Source organism: Betta splendens, chromosome 8 (assembly GCF_900634795.4).
Source record: "Betta splendens chromosome 8, fBetSpl5.4, whole genome shotgun sequence".
NCBI classification, from domain to species: domain Eukaryota; kingdom Metazoa; phylum Chordata; class Actinopteri; order Anabantiformes; family Osphronemidae; genus Betta; species Betta splendens.
In genome coordinates, this window is record NC_040888.2 from 10,416,257 (window position 1) to 10,434,734 (window position 18,478).

At 53.3% G+C, this 18,478-nt stretch overlaps 1 protein-coding gene across 7 annotated transcripts in view; it reads left to right on the forward strand.

The window, feature by feature from the left end:
* The first annotated feature begins 320 nt into the window (after positions 1 to 320).
* The window catches only part of arhgap23a (Rho GTPase activating protein 23a), a 40,113-nt gene continuing 21,955 nt past the window's right edge, over positions 321 to 18,478 (forward strand). Inside the window, exon 1 of one of the 7 annotated variants that reach the window (XM_029157815.3) lies at positions 321 to 759. In XM_029157815.3, coding sequence (XP_029013648.1) covers positions 751 to 759 — 9 coding nt within the window. In that variant the 5' untranslated portion in view covers positions 321 to 750. Of the gene's footprint in view, positions 760 to 7,726; positions 7,983 to 16,985; positions 17,625 to 18,478 lie in introns of those variants that run through there. The other 6 variants (XM_029157812.3, XM_041071990.2, XM_029157810.3 and 3 more) reach the window with 6 other exon arrangements.

Sequence of the window (18,478 nt, forward strand, 5' to 3'; positions counted from 1 at the left end):
CTGCCAGCCAATGGCTTTGTGTCTGCGGAGCTGTGGTTGGCGTGTTGCGCGGCAGCTGTTGTCAATGGCAACAGAGGTTTTCAGGGAAGCATGAGCTGGACAGCTGGTAGAGGGTCCGTCTCTCCTCTGCCGGGAGTCACGTGGTCGCCGTCGCAGCCAATGCGCGCCCTCTGCCCTCCTCCCCTGCGTGCTCCCGCCCTCTCATTGGCTGGCCGCGGCTCTGTGCTGGCTGCAGCAGGAGGGGGAGGGGAGATGGAAAGAGAGGAGGGAAGCGGAGCCAGAAGCGCGAGGGAGGGAGGGGAGGAGGCGAGGCAGAGGGCCAGCTTACACTGTGAACGGGTGAAAGAGCTCGAGAACGAGGAGCGCTGAGCGGGAGACTCTTCCCCGTGCGTTGTTATCAAGGAGGAAGGTGAGGACCCCCCCCCCCCTCCAACCACCACCACCACAACACACGCCCTGCTGGCCCCCCGGCCTCCACCCAGAGCAGCAGGAGCAGAACAGGACGCGGGAGAGGACGGGAGGAGGACGCTGGATGCATGAGACTGTCACAGCCATGCCTCTGTGGAGCCGTGCGGCAGCAGCAGCAGCAGCGCTGGGCCGCCGGGCCGCCTCGCCCGTGTGAGCCGAACCGGGCCGGACCGGCGTGTTCGCGGGAATACGGAACAAAAAGCCAGAGGAGCGGGAGGAGACGGCGCCAGGGAGCCCGTGCCATGTCTGGGAACAGGAGGAGGCAGCAGGACCGCTGAAATCATGGACCAGGTGAGGATGGAGAGGAGGAGGAGGGAGGGGAGGGGAGCAGCACCTTTTAATGGGCTCGACCCAGAACCCAGAACACCCCTCGCCTCTGTTTTCAGTCCCTGTGGGCTAAAACAAGCAGCAGATGTCTTATCCTACAGCATGTTTACTCCTCGCTTCTCTGTGAGCTCTTCTTTACTCTGGGAGATGAGGAGGGGGAGAAGGGGGGGGGGGGGGGGGGTTACCAAGCTCCTGGAGGAGTGACACGGCCCAAAACGCCACCAGCTTATCTCTGGTCGCCCGCGTCGTATCAACAGCTGGGACGGAGCGAAGCAGCGAGCGAGAGGCGTGGCTGCGTTCGGCCGCCGAGCTGGCGTCGCCGCGGCGATGTGTCTGATCACGCCGGGATGGAGGCATGCAACAGTGTGTGTGTGTGTGTGTGTGTGTGTGTGTGTGTGTGTGTGTGTGTGTGTGTCACCAGCCTCATCCACGCCTTCGCTTGTTTACTCTCAGAGCAGGAGGCGTCGGGTGCGTGTTCCTCCCTCACAATGAGCGCGAATGCTTTAAAGTCCTCGATTTCTGCTGCTGATGCTGAACGGAACCAGCGTGTGGTGCATTTAGTGGCTCCGGCCTCGTCTCCCCTCCTGGTGCCCTGAATACACACCCGCGTGTGTCCCGCTCATTGATTACCTCATCCTCCCTCCCTCCCCCCCCCCCGTCTCCTCTGTTACGCTGTGTCCTCTACTCTCCTGAGGTTGAAGTGGTGCGAGCGTCAGTGACACACCCCAGCCCAGCGTTTGGTGAATTATGAATGCTGCTCCTCCTGCTCAGGTCATGGTGATGTTAGCCCCCAGTTTAGTGGCCAGTATGTCATCGCTGCCCTCACCCGTGTGAACTGTGCCGCTCGCAGGAAGCAGAAACTATTTCCAACGCCGCGCAGGACTCGCAGATGCTGACTGTGCGCGGCCCCGGCCGGGCCGTGTCATTTTAATAAATGCGATTGCGGCGCTTCCTGTTTGTCATGTGGCCTTGTCGTCCAGCAACACGCCTGCGAGGCTTTATCTCCTCCTGTGGTTCCTGCTTCAGGCGTCTGCGTGGCCTCTTTAACGGGACGCTGGATTTACAGCGCGAGTCCGAGAAAGCTCCGCTGGCGACGTAAACAGAGGCTGGACAGAGTGTGTGCGTGTGTGTGTGTGTGGGGGGGGGGCGTCAGCTCGCTCCAGCTGTGCTTATATAAAGAGCAGATGAGCCTCTGTCACACCGTGTGTTACTCATCCTCTCCGGGGGTCTTTTGACTTTTTATAAAGTCTCCAAAGTAAGAACAATAGATTGACACCAGGCCCGCTCCCAGGCCTGAGGGCGATTAGCCATACTCACATAATCACTTTGGGTCATTAGTCCTAATCAATAGTCATTACGGCAGACGAGGCCCGGGTTGTTGGAGTTGTTCCATCACATCCATCAGACTAAAACAACTGTTTCTTTGTGCTGTAGCAGCTTAAAAAAGGACACAATGAAATGATCAAGTGGTGACTTGTTACTTTTGAAGCGATGCTCGGATGTTGTCCTCAGATGTGCGAGCGCAAAGTGTGTCACGGGCGCGGAGGGAATCCCTCAGACTGTCTGATGAGGCTCAGCGATGTGGACTGATCGTCTGGTTCTCGCGGACGCGGCTGAAACGCGTTGTCAGAACAAAGACAGTTTAATTAAGAGACGGTGCGAGGGATCGTGAGCGCGTGTGGGCGTCTGGTCGAACAGGTGGTTAAATCTAACGCCCCCCGAGGCCCCGCCTGCAGCCCTCCGAGCTCTGGACTCCCAGGAATGTCTCCCTCTATTGTCTATGAGCCTCTGAGGGAATGATCTGTGCCCACAATTGCATGCAAATTAAAATTGAAAACACATCGTACGAACCATCCTGCAGGTCTGCTGCCGCCACGCTGACCCGTCTTTTACATGTATGGCGCAGTTCAGGCGCTGCCGGGTTGTCAGGTGGGCGAAAACCGATCGGTACGTGGCCGCAGGCGCACAATGGGCGGACTGTCCTGAAAAAGAAACTAGGACACGCATCACCGGAACGTAAACAGCTCCCGCTTGGCGCAGAACCATGACTTCGGACCTCAGTTTCAATGCACTTAAGTGGTGAGCAATGAACAAGTGAATGCAGACGGCCAGCGTGTCTGTGTGTGGGTGAGGGTGTGGTCCCTCGGGTCAAAGGTCGGGCCGAGTGGTTAAAGCCCTTCCTGTTAGCAGCACTTTGCATCACTCGGGCCCGGGTCAGGCATCTGCAGGCTGGTGACACAGGATGGGAGCAGCCGAGCGGAGATGAATGGAACCCAACAGCGGGATGAGGTTTCATCCAATTAGGAGGCTGTTTGCTACTGGCTTGGTTCAATTTAAGCTAATGGGCCAGAGTGACATGCACAGCTCTCTGTCTGACACATTTTCCCCTTCGCCCTCTGACCCCCGGCTGTGTGTTTATCTCCCGGCGCTCTCCGCGCCCCCTCCTCCGTCCTTGAGTTTGGACTTCGCGTCCCCCGCGTGCGCGTGAGGACGTCAGTCTGGAATGAACAGCTGTGCGGCCGACGCCTGGTGCTGTTCCGCTGCTCCGATCATTAAACGGGTCACAGGGATGAAGCGCTGTTAGCGGGAGCCACAGCTGCACAGAACGGGCTGATGAGAGTTTGTTTTGTCCTTTGTTCCATATTTTCAGCTCCTGTTATTCTAGTATTGTGTCCATACATTTTTTGAACCTCATTAATGAGGACAATACGAACAAACCTCCACACAGATCTGAACGTGGGGACATTTTCACCCTCATCCTGGTTGTTGCTCGTGCTCGTCCGCGCCCCCTGGTGGCCTCGGGGTGCAACCGTGGCACATTTTCTATATTTTCAGCGGGACTGGGGGATTATCTATTTAAGGAATTCTCAGTGAGCAGCTAAGGAGCAGATGGTCGTCTGTTTACACAGTCCAACCTGGAATAATACGATGCTGTCTGTGCTCCTCACCCTGACGATGCACGTTTAATTTAGAAATTAATGATGGTGGCATCTTATCCCATTGATAATACATTTAACACAAGATTATGAGGTTAATAATAATAACAGATAGGAATTTGAAGGTGTAAACCTCTATTGAATCCTCCCTCTCCTCCAGTTCTTTAAGGCTGCGTCTAGACAAACTTATCTCTGAGTTTCAGGGTCAGGGAATCGCTGGGATTAGGATACGATCTCGCTCAGTGTGCAGGATTACTCCATTGATTGTGTTTACAGCAGGACGCGTGGCTTAGTGCTTTTGTTGTATCACAACTACTCAGGAGATCTGTGACTGGACATTTTTATAGTTACAGGAGTTATAATTATTCAAATGAGGCCTGTGCCCCTGATTATAGAATGCAACAGCTGTGAAAGTTAGTTTTAGTTTATTTATTTTAGTGTATTATTTTTGATGAAACCCTCTTCTTGCTTTATTTTGAAATTTTCCCCATGCGTCAACATTTTTTGGTCTATTAATAATTTTGAGGTACTTATTTGAGGACCTGTTCTTGTGACTCATCACTGACCAGCTGAGGAATCTAAACATTGACCAGATTTGAGGGCAAGCAGTTCCTCAGTGCCTCATAAGACAAATGTCACTTCCATTGTGTGCCCCCCTCCCGTGCCACAGGAAGTGATGCGAACACAGGACGTGGAGCCGTGAAAAGTAAAGAGGCCGCAAATACATTTGGGCTCCAAGGCCTGACGGGCACGAGGAAGGAAGCTCACAGCGCTGCTACTGGAAATACCAGCCTCTGTTTATTTTCACTATCTCAGAACAGGTTCGGGGGAATGAGGGGTGGTGGCGGAGGCGGAGGTCGGCATGGCGACGTCCTTTGGGGTACGTGTGCCGTGGATTAATGGAAGCATGATTCACTGTTGCCTGTTTCTGAGGGACGGATTTGTGGAAACAGACCAGAGACGCTGTTGGATTGAATCAGTGACACCTGAACGCCGCTTACTCTCCATATTATAGACGGGAGGCATTTCCTCCTCTTTGTTCCTTTATCTCAAACGCTCCCACATGGCCTCTTATCAGCTCTCCACTTGTAAAGGCTGCATAGGGGCCCACAGGAAAACATCGGTTCGTGTTTGGAGACGAGAGCGCATCAGCCTGAAGTTTTCAGACTCACGATCACATCAGCTGCAGACAGAGCTCCTACTGCTGAGCCGCCTCCACCTCAGCAGCTCCAGGCCTCATCCAGGCCTGTAGTTGTTTACATCATTGGGCGAGAGAGAGAGAGAGAGAGAGAGAGAGAGTGTAGTCATGGTCCATCGTTCTTAGACACAAACAGCTCATCCTGTTTGTCCATGTTGTTTCACCGAGTGAAACAGGTAAATTTGCTGATGCAAAATATAAAATATTCATGAAAGCCACATTCAAGCCAGCTGCAACTCACTGTACTCGCTGTTTTGGGCCCGTCTGTGCCGAGCGCTCAGCTGTTTCCGCCTCTCGTGCCAGTTGTCCGGCCAGACAAAGGGGGCCGCTGTCGCGCGGGGCGGGGGGGGGGGGGGGGGGGGGGGGGGATTTACGGCTCTGTCTGGAAGCCGCGCCGGCCGGGGTTAGCGCTTCCCCTCCTCGAGCTTCCCACAACCCCCTTCAAAGCGTGCCACGGGGTCCTCTGTGTCAACAGGCGGCCCAATGGACGCGCAGCAGGACCTCTACCTCAAGTCTCAATCACATGATGACCCTCCCTGACCGGGACCGCGGTCCAGCAAGCAAGTAGGTTGATGGTTGTTTATGGGTCGGGCCTGTGAGGCGCCAGGCTGTGTGTCTGATTATGTAATGGCCGAGTGGAGGCCGTTCGCTCTCCGGGTGCTCCCTGCTCGTCCTCAGCCTCCAGGGAGGAGCGGTCTCCTCCAATCACGCTCAGACCGGGGCTCACCCGCTGGATGACGGGGACATTCCCAAGGCCCGAGGCTGTGTGTCAGCGAGTAAGGCCGACCCAGAGACGCAGCAGGGAGCGCCGAGTCCCCAGATGCATGAGGAGGACACTTCCTTTGCCCTAAAATGGGTCCGATTGCAGTTTTTTACCCACCTGTCCGAGGTGGTGCTCAGCATCTCTGGTGCATAAATCAAATTCCTGCAGCTCTGACAGTCTGACTGCAGGACTGCACTGTAACTGGACCATTATTCCCAATAGAAAACACATGGAGTGAAGCAGATAGGTCGGTTCAGCGGACAGAAAACGCCCTCCAGCGCCTCATTGCTCCTCTTCCACCCTAAGACCAGGATTCTCCCGCTGAAGCTCTTTGGGCCCTCGCTCTGCCACGGTGGATTTGCAGCTGATCTGGTGCTCACAGAGACCCCCTACGCCTGCAGCGGGCCAGTAGCGGGGGCGCGTACGATGATTTTCTGCCCCGAATGGAAAACGATGGGGACGTTTGAAGCATGAAGTGAGCCGCGGGCAGAAATGCAGGGGTCGATCAAAGGTCCCCCGAGGCCGTGGGGGGAGAGTGAGCGGACAGAGGGGGCGCGTTGAGACGAGGGCTGAGCTGGCAGCTGCAGCGCTGGGCCCCTAGAAGCCCCTGGAAGGACCTGGAAGACACCTAGAAGGCCTTGAAGGGCCCTGGAAGGCACCTGGAAAACACCTGGAAGGCCTTGGAAGGCACCTGGAAAACACCTAGAAGGCCTTGGAAGGAACCTGGAAGGCTCTGGAAGGCCCTGGAAGTACATGGAAGGCACCTGGAGGCCTTGAAAGGTCCTGGAAGGCCCTGGAAATCCCTGGAAGACCTTGGAAGGCCCTGCTCGTGCTCTAACTCCGGTCCGCTTCCCTGGAGGCTGGCAGCCGTTTGAAGTGGCCTTCTTATACACGCACCCCCCTTCAGAGTAATGGCAGCCACATGGGCCCCCCCGGCTTTGAACCAGCGCAGCAGCTGAAGCTTGCTCTTTTTTCCGCTTTCATTCACATTTCTGGACTGGATTCGCGTTTAAGCTCTGCGTGATGTCACAGATACTGACGCACTTCTTGGCAGCAGCCTGACATTAGTGTTCGACTGATGAGTAAGCTTCTGCTAAATGTATCTGTCTATTCACATGGCAAATATTCATCTATGGCTAAAAATATGTATTTGTCAACGCTTCTGAGAATGTGTTAATTGTAGTCGTCAACAATGGGAAATGAGGAAATTCTCTTCCTTGTGTCTGAAGACCTTTTTGTTTTCTCCATGTGATGTAATGACTCACAGTGAGGTGGACCACATGTAAATGCACTTTAGCTGGAAGTTTATTAGGACACTGGCCGCTGTGACCTGCTCTGTGACAGATCTCATGCTTATTTAAAAAATGTTACTTGCGCTTTGACTAACAGAATGCGTTGACTTTGATGTTTTTAAACCCTGGTGACGTCAGTTACAGATGTCATGCGGCTCCCGCCCGGCTGTTTGGGCGCAGCCAGAGGGAGCCCGCACGCTGCGGCCTCAGGGCGGAGCGCAGTGATTTAACCAACGCACCCTCTTCTAATTTAACTCCCTGCTTTTCCAAAACTGTCAAGTTAACGGTTAAGATCGCGAAACAAAATTGTTTCCGGTTTAGATGTGGTCCATGAAATCCTCGAAAACGCTTCAAAGAAATAGAAAAGTATGTATTAATAGAGTTATAAAAATCTTTACAAAACACTAAACGCGTATATAAACACAAATTACGTCAGTGTGACATGAACGCCGCAGTGTTCATCTAGCAGTGAGTTCAACCGGCGATTGAGCAACTAGTCCACCTATTGTTCGTTCATGACTTCCAGAAATATTAGATCACAGATAATATCTTCCTTTACCTCAAACCATGAGTCATCACGCCGATGTATTTAAACCCGACCTTATTTTGAAGGCAGAGCTCCTCGACTTCCTGTTTGTGCTCCTCGCGTGGACTGCGCGGCTGTCGGTTTCCAGGCAGGCCGCGCGCCGGGAGGGGGGATTTAGTAAAGTACAACTGATGCGGTCTGGCGGAAGGAGAAGAAGACGGGGAGGAGGCGGGCGGGGGGGCAGCGCAGCGCAGCGAGCGGCTCCGAGCAGCACAACGCGGTGGATTTCTTTGGGAGGAAGGAAGGAAGGTGGAGAAGCGTTGGAGGTATAAGTTCTAACGCTGCGTCGTTGGTCCCGCGGCTCCTCGTCTGCCTCTGTGGCGAATCAGCCTCTCGCGGTCGCAGCAATCCGCTCCCAATGAATGGAGTTGCCTTTTGCCTTGTTGGAATACCACCCTACTCCGAGAACCACGTAAGTAGCCGCGCTCGCGCGCCGACCGTTGCGGCCGCTGCGGTACCTGTGCGGTTCTGGGGTCCGGACCGTGCGGGGCGCAGCGCCGGTCAGAGGAGCTGGTCAGAGAGCGTGATTTCCTAAGAGGATTACCGCTGGTTTACATAGCCACTGTGTACACACGCGGCACAGAAACCAAGTGTTTTATCGGCACCGATGTGGTCGCAACGAACGAACCGAGCCCGCTGGTTTCGTCGAATCGAGCCAGCGTCGCGTTAACGCCCGGCTCGACTCAGCCTTTGTCCGCCCCTCGCTGCGCCACGACTCTGACGGGACGTCCCGAACGGGGATGGACGCGTTTGGGAGGTAAAATGTGGTTGGTTGACTGAAGGGGACACTTTTTTTTACTAGTTTGCTGTTTTTTTTTTTAATTATAGGAAATTGTCTCCAACAAGCTTTTAAACTGTGCAACAAGAATATGAAAGAGAGGCTGGTGACGTTTCCCTCATCTTCATCTTTTCTTCATAAAAAATGACAACAGTGGTTTGCTTGGTTTGAGTGTTTGCTTTGAGGTGTGTCACAGAGAAGTCATGAGGGGCGGCCGTCCACTTGTCAAGAGTCTGGAGCTCTGATTCTGTGTGCGTGTGCGTGTGTGTGTGCGTGCGTGTGTGTGTGTGTGTGTGTGTGTGTGTGTGTGTGTGTGTGTGCACGCGCTGATGTTCTCTAGTCTCAGTTTTCCCACCTGCTGTCAATTAGCATCTCCTTTTTTCCAGTCTGCTGTGGTCCACTCGTTTTCATCCAGCAGAGAGCGAAGCCTCCTGCTCTTTTATTGGACCTCGCTGGTTCTAAGTATCAGGGTTCAGATGTCTTTTATTGTTTGGGCTTCACGCTTGTTACAGAAAACACTGCGGCAAAACTTGAAACTCTCTGCGTCGAACATGTAACAACTGCTGGTTTGTCTCCACAAAACCGTCAACTTCATCACCAGGAAGCAGGAAAACTCAATTAGTGGCGTCTTTGGCTGTTCGACATCTCTTCTTACAGTGCTGACCTTAAGTGGTCTAATCTCAGTCCCTGACCCGCTTCATTCCTGACCTTTGACCCCGTGCGTCCCAGCCAACACCCAGCTCTTATTTAGTCTGGAGTTTTTCCACAGTGGCCCAGTGCACATGCAGAACCGCTGGCCCTGAACCACTGAACACCCATCCTTTACAATAATGTGATAAAGGCCGACAGAGAGATGCAAAACTGCTCCGAATAAATCTGATTAAACGCTCACTTTGTCAAAACAAGGCCTAAAGTAAATCGGCCTTTGTGTTCTGGAGCTGAGAGCGGGAGGAAGGGAGGCAGCGTGCGTCCGATGAGCGGTTCTGATGGAGTCCGGCGGGACGGCGCTGACGTCGTTAGCGCGGCCCGCTCTAAGGTATCAATCAATGAGCGATGCGGCGAGCGGCGGGGGCAGAGGCCCCACGGCCCCATGCTGCAGTGCACCGCGTGATGTCAGCACCGACGGCGGGAGACGCGAGGGCCTCCGGACGTGGCGGCGGCGCTCGTTCGTCCGATGCGCTGATAAGACGGCGGCAGCAGAGGAGCCGCTCATGACCGAGGCGGCTCTGGCTGGAAACAGCTGCAGAGGAAAGCGCCTCTGCGCTCGCGGGCAGATGCTTTTATTAAACAGAGCGCAGCAGGTTCGGTTCGTGAGCCGTCCCTGTTTGTGTTGTTGCATGTTTGTGATGATTAACAAAGACATAAATATTTAGGTTTTTCTGGCACTTTTATTCTCCAGGGCCTCGAATAACATTTACTCTCCCAATCAGTGAGTCTGCTCATTATTTACTTGATTACACACACACACACACACACACACACACACACACACACACACACACACACACACACACACACACACACACACTCTCATTGAAGCCAAACTCAGCCTCTGGTTGAACTGGTCTCAACTTGCAGATGGATTCAACCTGTGCTGGTTGTAAGCAGGTATTAGTTAAGCTTTCACTGGTCAAATACTGGGAATCCTCCCTTTGTAGGAACATGACGACTGTTGACTAGCGTGTGTCTGACCTGTCTCCCACTTGTTTTGCACCATTCACGGTTGGATGAAATTAATGTAATTGGCATTTATGCGCTGATTCAGACTGATGAAAGACGCGAGTCAACCAGCGAGAGTCTGGAACGTTTCTAAGGAGGCAAACTCCACAAAAGCGTTTACCTTTTCACTCGCGGATTAGATCGGACAATGAGCGCTCTCGGGGCACTGAATGTGCTGCGTCCCAACAGCTGGCAGGGCCTGAGCCCTGTGTGTGTGTGTGTGTGTGTGTGTGTGTGTGTGTGTGTGTGTGTGTGTGTGTGTGTGTGTGTGTGTGTGTGTGTGTGTGTGTGTGTGTGTGTGTGTGAGGGCTCTGCTGCATTCCTTCAGCCGGAGGGGACAGCTGCCCACACCTACGAGTCGTTAACCTGGAGTGTGTGTGTTGACACGCTGTAGCCTGACACACACACACACAGACACACACAAACACACCAGCTGTCACAGGCGTACGGCCTCCAACGTGTTTACATCACACTTCGCAGTAACAGCGGTCTGAACGCAGGTGCGCTCAGACGCACATCCAGCTTTTTTGATTCGTCCTCCTCCTCCATGTTTGCGTGGGCGAGTCCTTGGTCTCGTGCAAACAGCGCGCAGCCGGCGTTCGGGTGGGCGAAGGCCGTCGGCCGGCGCTGACCTTGTTTGCTGTGGGGAGAGGGGAGCGGCTGCTTCTGTTGCTAATGGCGCCTATTGATCTGGTCTCAGGCCTCAGGTTTAGTTTAGTCATTTTCTGCAGGAGGCGCGTTTGACTCCATATGATTCAAATCAGCATTTAAAGGCAATTTGTTGCACTACATAGAATTTAGTTATTATTCTAATCATGATTATTATTGTAGGTCTTGTTTGATAAGACATTTGTTACAAACAAGCCTGCAGCAAATTGTTTAAACCTTTTTCCAGCCCAGTAACGTGAAACATTCCCCAGCTCAGACTTTGTGTATTATCTGGACATGGAGTTTACCTCTCCCTAAATATTTTGTCCTCCGTCGTCTTGCGGAGAGCTCTCGTCCTGCTTCGTGCTGCAGCTGGGTGTTGTGCATGTGGCATCCGCCTCCCAGGCGCTGCAGGGAAACAAAGCCCCTCTCAGAAACACTGGAGCTAATCAGGTCCGGCCCGTAGACGGTATGGCCTCTGTCTTTGTGTCTGTCTGTGCCGTCGTACAGTGAGCGGCGTACAGTGATGGTGAGGAGCAACGGAGGGCAGGCCGGGTCTTGCTCTGTAATGCAGACTTGACTCTGCCTGTGTCTGTCTGCAGGATCTGTCTGCGGCCTGTGATCGTTGGAGGTGAAGGTTCAAAGGTTGGAGCCCCAAAAGCTAAAGAGGCAGGAGGGAGGGGCCAAATCTGCCCTGCGTCCTCTACTCACTGTGGTGCATTATTATCATGTTTACATGTTTGCAGAGAGGCAACGGTAACGAAGTTCTGCGGAACAATGCGTCTTCTGTGTGAGGAGGACAAGACGCAGGAGACGACCACACGGAGAATCCGCATGAGTAACGGTGCGGGAACGACGGCCAGAGCAGAACCAAGTCCTCCCTCTGTCACATGCGCTTCATCAGCTACAGCTCACATTCACCGGTGCGGGGGGAAGTGGATGTTTACCTGCGTGCTGCTCTTGGATATTCCTGGTTGTACGACCACTGGTGTTATTAATGGGGGAGACGTTTCCTCATCACTTTCACTTTCAGGCCTGTTCGTGGTGTCGATGGCAGGCGTCCAGATGAAGCCTTCAAAGCGCTGATTGAGACTCGATGGACTGTGAATCGCAGTGAATTACTGTTGTTTTATCAGGGTTAGTGAGCTGAGTCACTGACGATCTCCACTTCCTAAAAAAACACACACACACACACACACACACACACACACACACACACACACACACACACACACGGTCACTTGGTGAAGAGGGGGAGGTTGTTTTCTGTTTTGAATCACGGGGTAGAGATTATCAGGAAGCTAATCAGATGTGGATGAGGAGGAGATGGAGCGTTTTCCTCATGTCTTCTCTTCTCTCCAGGGGTGATGTCTTCGGTTTGTTTGCCCCAGTGGTCTGACAGTAATCAACAGCTGGAAGTACTTGGATTGTTTCACTTGAAAGTGTATGAACCTTAAATGAGCACGTAAAAAAAGAGGACAAGGCCGAACAGGAGATCACTTTATACTATTTAAGAGACTCTAAACAGAAAAGTTGAAATCTGAATCTGGGTTTATTTGAAGGGATATCCCAAACTCAAAACTAAAAATAACCACAGGAGCCTCGTTTGCGCATGCAGATCCCATCTCTCTGTGTTTCCATCTTGCTCTCTCTCCTCTGGTTCCCGCCACCATCCTTCTTCGTGGGGCACTTTGGATTTTTTATGCTCTAAACTTCGCCCAACTCCAGCTTTCTTCTTGTTTCCTGTCAGAGCCGCAGACTTTGATCCCGTCTCCTGCCTTCTTTGGTCATCTCCCTTTTCAGGGTCCTCCCATTGAGAAAAGCCTCCATTTTTGCTGCGTCTTAGCTGAATTCGGGTTCTGTGACTCTGGGCCCCAATTCTGATCTCTGTTTGTCGGCTCCTTCCTCCTCCGTCTCCTCTCCAAGTTTACAGAACGAAGACCAACAGGACGGTATGTTTCTGTTAGGGTTCCTCTAAGGAACTCCAGGCAGACAGACAGGCAGAGTGTGTGTGACCCCCGTTCCAGTCACGGTCCTTCACTGTTGTCCCACTGGGCAGCAAAACAGCGAGACAAGAAAAGAGCCACCATTCCTCCAGGCTGCGTCGTCTGACCTTTTTTTTTAAATTTTCCTGTGGGTGAAACAAATCACGAAATCGCAGATGACTGTTTATTTCTGGGGGGGGTGAGTTTAGACTCCGAGCTGCTGCCACCATTAAAAGGCCGCTAATGCAGAGTGACCGGGGCTAAAGACTTGGCACATGTGGCACCGGCAGCGCCGCTCCTCTCCGGAGGCGCCCTGCTCTTCTGGATCTGACGGTCTGCGGCGTGTCAACAGGAAGGAGAGGCCGATGAGTGATAGCGTGGGCGGACACTCCTGTGTTCAAAACATGTCATGCGGTATCTGGGTGCCATCGTAGTGCCAACGGGGGGAGACGAAGAGGGGCTGAGGAGGAGGAGGAGCCCAAATATTGGATTTAATCTTCAGTCCTTTCGAGCTGAAGAGCTCGCGGATGGCTGGACTGTAGGATCCCGCGAGCACAGCGATGGTGGACTTCCTCCGCGCGGTGTGACCGCTGGTGCATGGCAGGAATGTAAAAACCAGATGACCTCAAATGGAAACTCCGGTGCTGCTGGAGTCGGGCAGGCCATCTCCCTTTGCTCTAATAAACACGAGGCGCTCCGCTCGCCTTCCCTCTCCTTGCCTGGCACCGCCGCCGCCGCCGCGCCCTCGCGTTGGACGGCCGCCGGCGGAGACGCGCGCCCCGGGCCCGAGTCCAGCCGAGGGGAACGACGACATCATCCTCCGCTCCCAACGTTATAATTTTGATATGTTAATTACACAGAAGCAGGGACGAGCTAAATATATACATCAGGGTCTGTGGAGGGGAGGGAGGAAACCAAAACGGAGGGAGCTGCAGCTCCGGCAGAGGCGGGTGGAGGGAGTTCGGAGGCCGACTGGAGCCCTGTGGTTTTCTGCTGCCAAGCTTCGCTTCTGAAAAAGAAAGAAGGCTCGGAAAGAAAGGGAAGAAAAGCGCGAGAGGCAGGGAAAAAGTAGGAAGAAGGGGGGGGGGGGGGAGGGGGAGGGCTCTTATTGCAGCGGAGCTCAGACGTGACACCGTGATTGCTCCCAGCGGTTGTGGTCAGCGCAGGGGAGCGGGGGGGGGGGGGGGGTCCGAGGAGAGCGCCTCGCTCCGTGCCAGATGTCGTGTCGTCACGGGCCCCGGTGGTGCGTCCGGAGGAGGAAGTAGGGGTTCACCTGACGCAGCCGCGGGTCCAGGTTCGCTCACAGAAGCGCTTTGTCTGCGCTCACGACGGCTGTCAGTGAGCGCCCATGGCTAATGGCTGACTGCGGTTAGGTTGAAGGCTGGTGTCGAGATGAAGCCGATAACCTGGAGCTCGAACCCAGCTCTCTCACCGGCCTGAGCGCATGTTGTTACATATCGAGCCACGACGTAGTTTGCATTTCTGCCCTTTATTCCCCATCTGCTCTGTACATGGGTCTCCTGCTTGTTCCATGCCCCCACCAGCCCCTTTGATTCACTTCCTAACATCTGTTACCCCCCCCCCCCCCCCCCCTCCCGATTGGCTGGCAGGCAGGCCGAAGGCTAGGTACGTGTAAAGAATGCATGCGGAAGGCCTTTCTGCAGGGACACACGCGGTCGCGTGGGCTCTGAACCCTTTTAATCCACCCAGTCTTTTTGCTGGTAGGTCGGACGGGGAGGGAGGGGTGGACAAATCCAGCTGCTCCCCGTCACCTGTGGCTCAGTGAAATTTCTGACCCGAGCGCGTTTCGCCTCCAGCTGCTCTCATCTTTCCTCTCCTTTTGCACTGTGTCCGCCTCCCAGCCCTGGACAGGTGTGACCCCCAGCTGATCTCAGGCCCCCACAGCCCCGATGTCAGCCAATATCTGCCGTTCCAGCTTGTGGGTCCGATGGAACCGGGGCACACGCCCTGGTGTTGTGTGCTTCCCTCCCACCTGACGCGACGCGGCTGACTCCGGCTTGTAGCCGCCCTCTAGTGCCCGTACGCGCTCACTGCTCCCCCGAGGGCTCCGACCCCTAGGAGCCGTGGTCTGAGGATTTACTGGAGATTAGAGTTAAAATTAACCTGCTTAAAACAGCTGCGTTCTCGTCTTCTCACACGCGGCTGATTACAGATAATGTCTGTCTAGACGCGCGGATCGACTCCATTACTGCACATCAGTGGTTTCACGCCAGTTATTTATTCATCCTTTGATCAGAAGCCGCCAGGAAACTTGTCTCTTCTCTCTTTTAGTCTTTATATATTTGTTCATTTCTGTAACAATGTCGATTGGAGTTTTTCATGTAATAAGCTTTTTGTGCTATGATCATAACGAGCACAGCTTGTGATAAAACTGTTAGGACTGAGATGAGGGTGGTGCCTCTGGTGGATGTGGATGCGTCTGCCTTTTTCGATGGCTGACGGGCGGAGGAGGCGCTGCTGTGGCAGCTCTTCATGCGTGACTGTGTATTCTCCTTTTGAACTGTAACTCAATGGCTTTTTGTTCGTCTCTACGCTTTTCCTTCACCTCTTCACTCGTCCTCCTCCTCGGTTTATGAAAACCAGAGAGAGAGAGAGGGAGCTTTCCGAGTTAGTCACTGCTCCGTCTTTGCCAAAACATACTGTTATTGTGAAAAATGTGAATGGAAAACTAAAGTAAAAATGCTCTATTCTGGGCAAGTGGAGCCGTAGTATTTTGATATATTTTGATATGAGCCCGTTGTCTGCTCTGTGACGCTCTCTCCCACCGTAGGCGCATGGGTGCGGTCTCTCCCTGACCTCCTAACGCGTCCACCATCACTCACCCGCCTCTCTACAACCCGCCTGGCCGTGCGTTGGACCAACCCCCCCCCCCACCAGCAAGCACAGCCGCAGTCTCCCAAGTTTATGAGCAGCCCTAATTACACAGGCCGGCGTATTTATACTCGGCTGTGACTCAGCGCTGTGTCTGTGCACGGCGGGGACAGCTTTTGTGTTGGTACATAAATGCTCTGTGTCCTAGTGAAAGTGTGTCCAGACTCTATAAACTGCTCAAACAGACACGAAGCGTGAGGCATGTTCACGTTTTAAAGGCCAGACTCTAAAGCAATTAAAAAGAAATAAAAATGTACATTTGTAAGCAATAAAACACGTAATTATTCCATTACAAACACTTGTTCAAAGATGTTTTTTTCAAGCCAAACCAGCGTTGTCATCACCTCGGTTACAATGTAGCACGTGCACAACTTGTATGAATGTCTGCTGAGATCCTTTGAGATGTTGTTAGGCTCCTCTAAAAGCACAAAGCCACATCAAAACAAGGCAAATCATCACTCAGTCTTAACTCCTGAGCCCTGAGATGATCTCACTTTCACTTCATGACCTCACTGATCCGGAGCCTGCAGTGTGTTCCGCTGCTGGCAGAGAGCAGCATATCCAGAGGGTACGGTCGGCGAGCGGCCGACGGGCGCCAGTCAGGTTGACACCTGCTTGGCCGATCGCGGCAGGTGAAACCCGTTTAACCTCATTGGAAACGGATATACAGTTGAAGTTAGTCATCTGCAACCGGCAGAGTCACGTATGTGTGTGTGTGTGTGTGTGTGTGAGACAAAGGGAGCAGGTTTGATGAAGAGGTCATGTTGACATCCAGTAGCAGCTGTTTTATTTTGGGAGGGAGGGCTGCTTGTTTGCCCCCCCCCACACACACACACACACATCTTTCCACTTCCTCATTATCGTCTCCCCTGCTCTTTATTTTCTCCCTCTTGAGCAAAGCAGAAAGTCAATGAAATCGTGTACACGGCAGCAAATGTTTTTCCTCCTCTTTGTGTGGGATATCGGCCTCTTTCCCATTTTTTTTTTGTTCTTCCCCTCTGTGACTGGAGGGGAGGTGGCGGAGGCAGGGCCAGCCTTTGTGGAGTTTTACTGCTGGGATCACGTCTGTGTAACTGTGTCACTCACTCACACGTGTGGACGCCAGGTTTCCTCCTCGTGCAGCCCCGGACAGACCTACACTGGATTTAACCCTTCAGCTGCTGGCTCCGCTGGGATGTCCAGTGGTTTTGGGTCCGATTTTTTTATTTCTTCCTTCCATCCGTCGGGCGAGTTCTTGTGGAGTCAGTGAGTGGCTGTTTGAATATGAACTGAGGAGCAGAGACAGACATGACCTGTCTGCTGTTTGCTGAGATAAAGAGTTGGAGTTTGGGTTGGAGATGAAGAGATTTGTTTGGCACTAGAGGTAAAGGGAGGGGGGAGAGAGAGGGCAGTGGGAGGGAGGAGACAGCAGCCAGCCCTCTGGGACAGCACTGTGTGTTTTGGGGGTGGACAGTGTGGCTTTGTATGCAGAACATCAGTGGACACCAGCAGGAGGGACGCTGTCAGTTGTTCTCTGTGTGTGTGTGTGTGTGGTGAAACCGGACCTACCTCTGATCCCAGCACCGCCGCCTTCTGCCTCCTCCGGACTGACGGTGTGCACATTTGTGTCAGAGTTTGTGATGTGGAGCTCGTGCAGTTGAACTTTTCTGGAGACCCTGCGCTGACGGCAATGGATTGGAGTCGGGACACGGGAAGGAGAGTGTGGAATGAGTGACCGGAGGATCCCAGAGGAGCACTTCCAACCACCCTTCTTCTTCTTCTTCTTCTTCGTCCCTGATTGTATCTCCGTGCATTTTCGTGCTCAACGTCCCGTTTGAGTGGTGAGCGGCCCATGCGGGCGCTGAGGGATGCAGGTCTGAACAAACGTCGCGCTCCGATGCCCGCCGCCATGCTCCCGTCACCGCCGCCTGCCGGGCCCGACTGGAGCTTCCAGAACCCGGTGGGTGTGGACTGCAGCTCCCCGGAGCCCCGCTGCATCTGGCTGGCGGTGCTGACGCCGCCTGACATGCCCACTGGGCATCACCAGCCCCGGGTAAGAACAGGCCCACCATCTCTGTCTAATGGATGCTAGTCTTCAATGCTGTAATTAGCTAAAATGGCTGGTTTCACAATGCGCAGGTCGGTGAGTGCTGATGAGCTAATAGCAGTCAGTTTGGTTTCTGTTCATGGTTTATTGGATTACATTTCAAGCCTAACTGGCCTGAATGGATGATGAAGTGATGAGCAGGAACCGCAGCATGGCATTCATCAGACATCACACACGTCAACAAACAATCCATGTAACAGAACCTATTGTTTCCACTCAGGCAGCTTCTTTAACCTGTCCTTGCGTTGCCTTCAGGCTCTTTGACTTTTCTGGAAACACTTGACAGGGTTAGATTTTCACTATCTGTATCTTGTCCTCTGAACCATCATCTGTTGAATTCCAGCATACTCGTTCTGTTTATTATTTGAGCTGGTGTTTGGTTGGTTTTTGCGCTGGGAGCCATTTCCCGCTATCTCTGACACATTCAGGGACAGAGCTCCGTCTGTATTTGTCTAATTCTCTGTTATTTACTCTGTGATGCTGAATGTGGGGCATGTCGGCCCTGCCCTCCTTCAGGGGTCACAGGAGGTCAGAGGTGAATGTGTCACTTTTAGCGCGGGGCTGCGGACGCTGTGGAACCGTCCCCACCCACATGCACGGCATCGGTTTGATATCATTTAACTGAGAGCTTCTCCGTGGAACATCACTTCCCGCTCCCAGACTGACACAGTTGAAAAATGCCACAATCTGGAATGCAAGTGTGGGGGGAGGAGAGAGAGAGAGAGGCTTTACGGACACAGCTGGCAAAAACAAACACTTCTTATCGCTGGGATTTTTAAGAAAGAGTTGTCTCTTGAAAA